Here is a 10,960-nt window from a genome sequence, read left to right as displayed (position 1 = left end):
GATCCACGTCAACCGTAATAAATTGACTTTAAGACCGATAAGAACAGAAAGAAAAGTACTAGTACCAAACAGCTAAGGTAATAATGGCTAGTGAAAATGATGAGGCCTGGATCATGCACGATCGTCCATATATTAGAAGTCAACATAGTCAAAGAAACGCGTTAAAAAAACAGCCGCTCATCCACCCAAGTGTTGCACAAGTAAGCGACATCACATCGTGATGCCGATGCGTACATAATGCGGCCCTTGCTATACACGCCTGTGCCACTATGTCGCCACCGCCAAATTGTAGTAAACAAGTAGGGACCTTATCACCTTACGAATGGACACGGCACTAACTACGGATAGGGTCAGCACTCAACAGAATGCATAACGTCATCGGTATGATGAAATACTAATTTGAACTATGAGGGATACCAGTAAGTAATAAAAGAGCATAGAATATTTTCCTTCAGAAGAAAAAAAAAAGTATAGAATATTAGTAACAAGTTGGGGATTGACTTATACATACCATCTTTTCTCCATATCTAAGAGCAACCACGGTAGGGGACGACTAAAACCATAAATCAGTCCAGAAACCAGGCACAATCAAAAGAACTAAAGAGTAAAACCTAGACTAAAATCAAATCTTAAAGTATATTTGATCTGAAATCCAGACCAGAACTAAATTTGTCGAGCGAAATTATAAAGTACATTTGTTAACTTACGTTTAACATGATGCGGATGTATATTAACCGTGCCGTTGGTCAGGCGTGAATATAACTTATGCTTCCGTTAGGCGTTGATATAAAGCATGCCAGAATAGACGTATGTAAAATGTCCGCTTGAAAACAAGAGTACACTTAAACCTCGCCCCACTTAGGCGAAAATTATATACACTTAAACAATATGCCCGTCTTCCCTATCGGGCATGAAGTATATGTTCGCCCCATGTCTGGCGTTCGTGTTATATTCTCCCCACACTAGGTGTGAGTCAAATGTACGCCTCATACAGGCGTGAATTATATGTTCGCGCTACACCAGACGAAGTTTACATTCCCGCTTGACCAAATATACTCGGCTACCGTAGCGAACCACAACAGATTAAACCTAAAATTTTGACTATTTTCTGGTTTTTGGTCTTTGGTTTTAGTGGCACCATTGCATTTGCTCCAAAACTACCATATATTGTGGCCAATTTAACTATGAACCACTCATGTTGGAAGAATTCTTATCTTTCTTTATCCCACGATCAAAACGGGATCAAAAAGGCTATTCAAGCATAAAGTAAATTGTTTTTATTTGCAAAAGGATAAAGAGGGTTTAGACCGGCATTACTTGATAAGTATTTCTTGACTTGACGCAACTGACCTATTAAACAAACGGAAAATGGGTCATTTGTCCAAATATTTTTAAAACATGGTTCTAATGGACGAGTAAAAATTATTATGGGTGAAATGGACACCAAAAAAATAGCAAGGATGAAACTGAATTCATCCTGACTTAAACTTAAAAAATAGCCAGGATGAAACTGGATGCATCCTGATGTAAATTAAAAATAGGAAAAAATATTTGAAAATTGGTAGGATGAAACTGTTTACATCCTGATTAATTTTATATTTTTGTCCATTTAAACAATATCAAAATCTAAATGTCTTTTTCACCCAAAAATGGTTAATTTTGGTCTTTTAAACCAATTTTGTGTTATTAAACAAAGGCAACCGTCGTGTCATCCTACTCGAAGCTTACTTGTAGAATGAAAAACTTATAGTAATAGAAGAACCCTTGTGAGAGATTTCCTATTTATTTTAATTTTAAATTTTAAATTTTAATATTCAGCAATGAAGTCTTGTGACCCTGAGACACAAATAACATGCTTGGATAGCATTCAATAAACTTTTTATTGATTTTTAGAAACAAAAAAGTTTGTTTGGATATTTAGTTTCAAAACTACTTCCACGAGCAAAAACATTGTTCTTTCGACTTCTTCTTCTGAATTTAAACGCGCTATGAATTATGAATCGAAAACTATTGAGCCTTTTCCTAATGTATATACATACATACCGATTTTTAAAAAACAAAACTTAAGAAGTTTGTTAATCAATATAAATATGATAAATGCAATGAATTTGTGAACAATAAAATTCTTCGGTGACTTTTAACTTTTTAGATGAGAATATACCATTGGAAAAAATATATTTTCTTCTCTCCTCCCTCTCTCTTAAAGAAAAATAAAAAGCCTTTAGAACTTCTTGGTTCTTCTTGTTCAGAAAAAGAAAAAGGATTAGATTCGAGCAAGGATTTTTAGTTTTTTATGAATAAGAATAATTTAGTTTGTGTTTTTAGTTTTTATTTTTGTTGTTTTTAGTGTTTGTGGACACATTTCTTCGTTGTTTGGGCGATCTTTTCTTCGTCTTTTCGACGATTTTCTCTTCGCTTTATTAGCGATTCTTTCAAATCTATGTGGTGTTCCTTGGATTGATATTCTCAATTCATCAAGAACACCAACGATTATGCGTGATGTCGCTTTGGATTCATCTTCAACAAGAGGTATTCACAGCTTCGGAATTCGTTTGGATCTACAAGGTTTTGGGAAAAATACTCCACTTCATCTGGAGCATCTCTTATTGAAGAAGATAATCATTTTAAATGGTCGGAGTTGATTCCGGTTCACACCATCATTCATCACTACTACATCTACAAAAATTGGATGTCTATGCGATTCATGGCTCTTTTTCTTCGCGATGTAATTGCAATTGGTGTTGTCATTTGTATTTGGACTATCTTGTATTCTAGTGTTTTTGATAATCTTGTAAGCTAATCATGTAATCATCATTTTGGTTTGAATGGATTGAAATGTGAGTTCCACGAAGAAAAAAAAGTATATACCAATGTATTTTTTCCCTATTAAATAAGATATTTCATTCACGATCTAACCGTTGTACAATAAAATATCATTACCCTTCACAATACCAACAAGAACTTTACACTTTAAAATACATTCACGATCTAAGGGTGGTATAATTCTTTTATACCCGCTTTTTTTTTGATCAATATATTCTCTTCTTTGTCGATCAAACAAAAAAAAATACAACCTCTGTGGTTATCAAAAACATAGTTTTTTGTTGAAGTAGCTGATCTTTACGTTTCAAATGATCATCCAGAAGCTTAGTTTCCTCGCTTCTCCTATTGATTTTCGATCTATTAATTTGTCTAACTTTTCATATAAGGCAATTTATAAATTACTTCTAGATCCTCTAAAGCTTCCTTTAGTAAAATTTTCTCCCCATTTCAAATGGCTTATATCCCCACTGAGGCAAGGGAGGAGTTAGCTTGAATTGCCACCTAGCCAAACAGGTTTCAATCCCAACTATAAATAATTTAAGAATTTTTTTTTTGGGCACCACTCCGTTTTGGAGGGGGACCATCATTTTAATTGTAGTAAGACGTTCAAAAATAAATTGCAGCACCTCTTATCCAAGTATTTATGTTAATATCAAAGTTACCGTTCTAATTAAGTTAGTATGATGATTACGATAAGTTAATTAGTGATTAGTGAGGTTAAATTGATAAGTTAGGCTTTTTATAAGAACAATTATTTAGAGAAGAAGAAGAAGGTTTTGGAAAATTTTTTTTGCTTTTCTTGAGATGGTTGATTTCGAAATGAGGGTTATTGATACTCAGGTATAATTCAAATTTAGTTAATGCTGCTTGAACTGGCCAACACTTCCGAAAAAAATGAAAATTTTATAAACTTTATTCGGCAATGTCAATAGAGTTCGGATACAATATCTGAAGAACAAGTAGCCGAATTCATTTGTAAATGAAGTTCATCTAATGTATCTGAAGACACATGTAGCCGAACTCAGCTTTAATGAAGTTTTTGCTTTCAGAGAAAAGTTCGGTTATGAGAAAAAATTGCGACATAACCGAATTCAATATACAGGTTTTCAGAGAAAAGTTCGTTAGGAGGAAAAAAATTGCGACGTAACCGAACTTTAGGATTTATTTATGTTTTTGAGAAATAGCCGAACTTTTCTTCATGTTCTTCATTTCCATCAGGTTCTGCTAGCTCGACAAAAATTTTCATAAAATTCCTAGTCGAAACTTCAATTTTTTTGATTACTACTCACTGCAACTTCAATTTTTATCAATCACAAATATATAAAGAAGACGTGGGTTAGTCGGAAAGTACCTCCAATATACAAATCTCGAAAATTCCGATTAAAACAGTTATGAAACTGGAAGAGAAAATAAGAGGATAAATGAAGAGATTAAATGAAAATAGGTTAGTAGAAAAATTGTGTTATTGTGTTTATGAGTTGGAATTTACTAGGTTTAGGAGAGAGGTTATTAGGTTAAGAACACTTAAAAAAGAAAAAAAAAATATACAATGCAGGTTTTGACCAGGAGAGTACTTTGTTTCCCTTTTCAATGGATTTGGGCCATTTGGCACATTGGCAAAAAAAAAAAAGGCGTCATAAGTAGAGATGCACAAGACCCGGTCCATTTTACCTGTACCGGCCAGGAACCGGAAAAACCGGACTCGTACCGAACCGGAGTAGACTGGACAGGTACCGGTTCTTAAAACTGAGAACCGGAGTAGGCCGATACTGGTACTGGTTCTGGGGTGAGTCCCGGCCCATAATTCCCGGTGTATAGTGTCCGTAGATGAATGTCAATCTTAGCCATCAATACTAGGTGTCTATACAGGTAATATCGAGTATCGATTATTATCATCACTCTATCAACTGTTTTCATTCGTCTTCTCATGTCTGAAGAACAGCGGCACCATTCGAAGATCCAACCAATCCATTGTTCACTTCTTCGCCATCGCCTTTTTCGTCAACTAATTAAAGAGAAATCAATTAGTTCTTATCTTTCATCAAGTTTAGGCATCACAGATGGAAATAGAAATCAATCATTCATAATAGATCTGAGTGATTTAGGGTTCAACAAGTAAGTCTTGAAACCCAAATTATATTCTTGATCACATCGCATGTACCATATGTAATTGAAGTATTTGCAAGTTACAATTTTTAGGGTTTACACTAAATTTAGGGGTTTGTTGTTAATTTGATAAATTAGAAATTTTAATTAATTTTCAATTTCTGAGAATTACATGATACAATCACATGTAAGTCTTCGGTGTAATTATTAATTAATGGTGATGAGAAGAAGAAGAAAAGGATGGTCCAGGAATTTGATTTGAGGTGGTGAAAAAAGCGTTATTGCTAGTGGATAGTTAGGGCTGGTTTGAGATATCACAACAAAAGGAATCTGAGAAGGAGATGAACTGGTATCATTGATGAAATTGAGATGGGTTGTTGTTGCAGGGAATTTGTAACGGAGAAGGGTAGTTGATTTAGATGTTAATTCCAATGGAATTTTAAAGTGTAAATTATGTGATCATCAGTATTTCAGGCATGCTAATTGATTTGGTTCTTTGTTTTTTTTGTCGTTGTGTTCAACTATGATCAATCTAGTGCAACCTTGAACTCTTGGTATATTCAAATGTGACTGCATCTTCATTGGGTTTTTCTTTCTGCTCAAAACTTTAGGTAAAAACCCGATCCCATTCAGTACCGACTGGTCTTATAGGTACAGGTACAATTCCAGGTACAAATACAGGTACCGGTCCTCAAAATCAAGACCCGGTCAACTCCAGATACAGGTTCCGGGTTTATAAGAAATCCGGACAGTACCGTCCCATGTACAGCCCTAGTCATAAGTTCTCCTTTTCAATGGATGTGAATATCACCTTCTTTCTTTTTTGTCATTATTTTAAGAAAATTGGCACCGGCTCCAGTCCAGGCCTTACAAATAAAAGCGACCGGCATAAAAGTCAGGAAAATATCTTTTATAAAGAATCCTTGTCAAGTAAATAATACTCCAATCAACTTTAAATCTTAGTACAGTAACGGTTAATGTGCTTGCTTATAAATGCCTTGCAAAGACTCTTCATTTCTTCCACAACCAACACACACCAAACAAACAAATTAAGTCCTTGTTCTCCTGAGTTACTTCTTTGCACGCTATCATCCATTACTACTTCTTTTGGCTAATTGTCTCTCTCTTTAGTAACTTCTTCGTATTCTATCATCATCCATGGCTTCAAGTACTCCGGCCTCACCATCACCTTCAAAAGTACTTCTAGGTGACATAATTGCAACCACGAATGGTGTTCCGTCGAATTACATAAGACCCTTTTCCGAACGTCCAAATCTCACTCAAGTTCAATCATCTGAAGATTCATCAATCCCTCTCATCGATTTAAAAGAACTTGATGGTCCAAACCATTCTAAGTTAATCAAGCAAATTGGCCATGCATGTCAATATGATGGTTTCTTTCAGGTAACACATAAATTCTTTAGATTTCATTTAGTTTTGTAGTTTTTAGTTTCTTACTCACCATATGATCTAAGAAAAAAGTACGCTCTTAGGTAAGAAATCATGGAGTGCCAGAGATAGTTGTAGAAAAGATGTTACAAGTAGGGAAGGATTTCTTCGGGTTGCCAGAGAGTGAAAGAATGAAGTGTTATTCGGCTGATACATCGAAAACAACTCGACTGTCGACCAGTTTTAACGTGACGAATGAAAAGACGGCGAATTGGAGAGACTTCCTGAGACTTCATTGTTATCCTCTTGAAGATTATATGGACGAGTGGCCTACTAATCCTCCATCATTCAGGTAGGCTTTGACAGTTTAGTTCTTCTAATTAATTAATCATACTTTTTATACTGGTATAATATATCTTTTGAAAGATTGGCTACTTTCCAATCAAGAAAAATGCTACCGCGTTAGACTTTAGTAGTTGCCCATGGTTTTACTTCTGTAGTGCAACAGGGAAAAGATTCTCTTCTACTCATAGCTTTGATAGTGACAAGCAGCTCGTGTAACGCATGTAACATGTTGCACGTCTTGAGTCTTATTATTACACGATCAGGACATTGATATTTTTGTGTTTTTTTTTTACGTGTGGTAATCACATTTCAGGAGTGATGTGGCGGAGTACTGTACAAGTGTTCGAGGCTTAACATTAAAATTACTGGGAGCTATTTCAGAGAGTTTAGGTCTTAAGAGAGATTACATAGAAATGGTACTTAGTAACCATGGGCAACATATGGCTATAAATTATTATCCCCCATGTCCTGAACCTGAACTTACGTATGGACTTCCTGGTCATACTGACCCGAACGCCATCACTGTTCTCCTTCAAGACGATGTTCCTGGATTACAAGTTCTTAAAGATGGGAAATGGATCGCTATCCATCCGATACCTAACACGTTTATCATTAATATTGGTGATCAAATACAGGTATTTATCTGTCATTTGATCCACATAAGAACGGAGTTATATTTTCTATACTCTTTTAATGGCACCAAATTTTTGAATAATTATATATATTGTATGATAAATGAAATTGTTTTTTGTGTGAACTTTCAGGCTATTAGCAACGACAAGTACAAAAGTGTTCTTCACCGAGCCGTTGTAAACTGCGATAAAGAGAGATTCTCTATCCCAATTTTTTGTTGTCCGTCCAAGGAAGCTGTGATCGGACCGGCTTCTCAATTGGTTGATGCCGAGCATCCCTCTCTATATAAGGATTTCACTTATACCGAATTTTTTGGAAAATTTTGGACTCAGAAATTGGGAAACGAAAGTACTTTAGATTTTTTCAAGACAACAACTCCTATTAATTATCAAAACCAAAGGTGAACAATTTAGAAAATTTTCAAAACTTCAAAGATAAATCCTCACTAGATTTTATGTGGCTTTTTTTTTTGGTTAAGGGTGCTATTCGGCCTAATCTTTCCGAGATTAATACTAGATGGGTCTTTCTTTTTTCTAAGAAGTAAACAAGTGTAATTAAGGAAGGTACTATCACCCAATGAAGGAGTAACAAAGAGCCAAATGCTTTGTTGTTGACGTTAGAGGTAAATGGCCAAGGAGTTTATGATGACGAGGTGACCAGATGATAAAAGATGACACTTAAAACCATGCATGATGCATACTTGGTTGGTTGGCTCAAGCTGGAGTTTATGACCACGACACTTGTTAAGCCTGGACTGCATATGCGGTGACGTCACGTTGATTACGTACCTGAAACTGGAAAATGTTGTTTTCATAGCGATGCCGAAGTTTTTCTCTCGCAGTACAAGGTGTTCAAATGTCCAGAGGATGGATGAGGTCTCACACATGGTTGTTCAACTCTGGTGGACCAGGCTGGAGTTGATGACGACGACACAGCAGGTATTATGGCGCGGCGCGCTGTATGTGGTGACCTCACATGGATTACGTACCACGGCGATGCCGACAGATAGTTGTCAATTTCTGTAATGCAACATGCATGTCACAACTGTAAACTATTTTTCTTGGCTTCTTAGATGTCTGGTATTAATTTAAGCTATTGATGATGGACCACGTCCGACGCAGTTTGGGCAATTTGGCTTCAATCAATAACGCTAAATTTAAAATTACTGAGAAATTAGAAGGTTAATTAAAAACAGCCTCCATCACTAAAGAAAAATCATAACAAAAAAAGGACTTTTCATCATCATAGTATCAAAATTCAAGTTGATTACTAGAAACGCCGCCTACATCCTGCCGGATTGCACGACCGTCCAAATGATAGAAGCCAAGAGAAAGATGGTCAAAGAGCTAGCCGTATTAAAACATCCAACTATCCAAGTGTTATATGCACGGATAAAAGATGACATCCTAATGCATACGTAGTTACATCTTTAAAGGTGGGTACCTAATGAAGGGACACCACACTAACCATAGGGTCACCACTCAACAGAATCCATAAGCCCAACGTCACTAGTATGATGTAATAATTTGCGGGATAATTTCATATTTAAGTAGTAGAGAATATTCGTAACTAATCTTTCTGCACAGACTCTGCTAAGAATATCACCCAGGCCGATCACATTTTTTTTTACACAAACCTTTACGAGTATGCGGGCATGAAAGCCACCGTCCCATGATAAATAATGGCTCCATTGTAAATCATCTGCATTATGGTGATGATACCATTTTCTTCATTGATAACAAGAAAGAAGAGTTTTCAAATTTGTTCTCCGTCCTTCATTGTTTTGAATACATTTCAGGTCTGAAGGTTAATACAGCTAAGACTAGGCTAATTGCTATTGGTGATTTACCTGAGATTGAAGAATGGGCAGCTGAATTAGGTTGCATTACAGACTCTTTGCCATTCTTGTATTTGAGAATGCCATTAGGAGCAACTGTCAATTCAAAATCCATTTGAGTACCTATATTTGAAAAGTTTGATACAAGACTCTCTATATATAATCAGTGTACTTTATCTAAAGGAGGTAAGTTGGCTCTTCTCAAATGCATTCTTACTTTCCTGCCAATGTATTACTTCTCCCTTTTTAAGGCCCCTATTTCAGTTATTAATATTCTGGAAAAGAAAATGAGAATTTTTCTTTGGAGGCATAACACTGGCAGCACTTGCTCTCATCTGATTAAATGGTCAATTGTTTATGCTAGTAAGGAAAAAGGAGGTCTGGGAATTCTTAATTTAAGGAAGATGAACGACGCTTTACTTGATAAATGGTGTTGGAGGTTTGGTATTGAAAAATCACATCTTTGGTATAAGCTGATTGTGGAGAAATATGGATGTGAATTTTCTTTTTGTGTTCCAGGGAAAGTTGTAACTCCCTATGGTGTTTCTTGTTGGAGAACCATCACCAATGTGAGTTATCTGATTTCTGCAAATTCAACTCTCATTCTTCACTCTGGCAATCATATTTCTTTCTGGCATGATAAGTGGATAGGAAATACTTGTTTGGCCTCTTCTTTTGCATGTATTAGCAAGATAGACAGATTACAATTTGGTACTGTGGCAGACCATGTTACTGCTGAAGGTTCATGGCATTTTGATTTTAAAAGAGTTCCATCTAAGAAACATATCAGCTTGCTCTTTTGCTCTCCATCATCGGCTCTAATCCTCCTACAAGTGACTCCCTGCCAGACACCAGAAGATGCACACTTACTTCTACAGAGCAATTCTCAGTAAAATCATTGTATGTTGTTTTGATCTCAGATGAGGGGGTATATGATTTTCGACATAAGTTTATTTGGAAGCCTGAGGCTTCTCCTAAAATCTATTTTTTAGTTTGGTGCGTTGTACATGGCAAGCTCAATTCTCTGGACATGCTACAATTCAAAGGTATGGATTTATATAGCTCTTGTATCCTATGTGGGGATAGCTCTGAATCTCAAGATCATATCCTGCTTCATTGTAAGGTAGCACGTTATATTTGGTCTGCAATCACCCCTGATAAGAACTAGTCTTTGGTTTTCCCGGAATCTATGTTATCCTTTGCACATACTTTGCCTGTCAATTCTTAGCCTGCTGCTGCTAAAGTTGTATGGGACCTAATCCCAGCGTTTGTGATCTGGGTGCTGTGGAGGGAGCGAAATTGCAGAACTTTCGAAGCTAATTATAGCTTTAAGACTGATAAGGATTTGGCTAATGATGCTAAAACTTTAGTTTTAAGTTGGGTCAATGCTTTTGGGAAGAGAGTGCATTGCAACTTCTCTTATACTGTAAGCAATTGGGAGACAGTTTTTCTCTAAGTTTTCTTTTGTTTACTTGTTTTTGTTTCTCTTGTCTACATTTTGTAGACTGCTGTAAATTCTTCTTTCTATAATAAAATTCTCTCTTCCCATCAAAAACAAAAATCCATTGTCCCATATAAATCGGTCTTGGTGCAGTTTTTCTTGCTGGTCCATAAAAAGAAAATGTCTTGCATAATAACATAATAGACTAAATTTTTACACTTATTACGTCCACATGGCGTTGTGTATTTTCTTCTTATATAACAAAGAATCATCCAAGCATAGGACCAGGAGTTCCATTTTATTATATTATTCTTAATGCTCAAAGAATATGGCAATCGAAGGAGTCTCATGACTCTCATTCTAAAATAAAGATTTCAACTTTACCA

At 35.8% G+C, this 10,960-nt stretch overlaps 1 protein-coding gene across 1 annotated transcript; it reads left to right on the top strand.

The window, feature by feature from the left end:
• The first annotated feature begins 5,957 nt into the window (after positions 1–5,957).
• On the top strand, positions 5,958–8,490 carry LOC113280982 (protein DMR6-LIKE OXYGENASE 2-like). The gene is made up of 4 exons (XM_026529610.1): positions 5,958–6,333; positions 6,423–6,670; positions 6,977–7,298; positions 7,428–8,490. Exons 1-4 carry the CDS (start codon positions 6,088–6,090, stop codon positions 7,698–7,700), a joined length of 1,089 nt encoding a protein of 362 aa, XP_026385395.1. The 5' UTR covers positions 5,958–6,087; the 3' UTR covers positions 7,701–8,490.
• Positions 8,491–10,960: the final 2,470 nt, after the last annotated feature.

Source organism: Papaver somniferum, chromosome 5 (genome assembly GCF_003573695.1).
Source record: "Papaver somniferum cultivar HN1 chromosome 5, ASM357369v1, whole genome shotgun sequence".
In the NCBI taxonomy this organism is placed as follows: Eukaryota; Viridiplantae; Streptophyta; class Magnoliopsida; order Ranunculales; family Papaveraceae; genus Papaver; species Papaver somniferum.
This window is presented reverse-complemented; position numbering and strand designations above follow the sequence as displayed.

What these genes read in the sequence shown, in the direction of transcription:
- LOC113280982 (XM_026529610.1), top strand. Translation starts at nt 6,088, where the DNA reads ATGGCTTCAAGTACTCCGGCCTCACCATCACCTTCAAAAGTACTTCTA. An exon ending in AATATGATGGTTTCTTTCAG is followed by an intron (nt 6,334 to 6,422) that starts GTAACACATAAA and finishes GTACGCTCTTAG; the next exon opens with GTAAGAAATCATGGAGTGCC. An exon ending in ACTAATCCTCCATCATTCAG is followed by an intron (nt 6,671 to 6,976) that starts GTAGGCTTTGAC and finishes ATCACATTTCAG; the next exon opens with GAGTGATGTGGCGGAGTACT.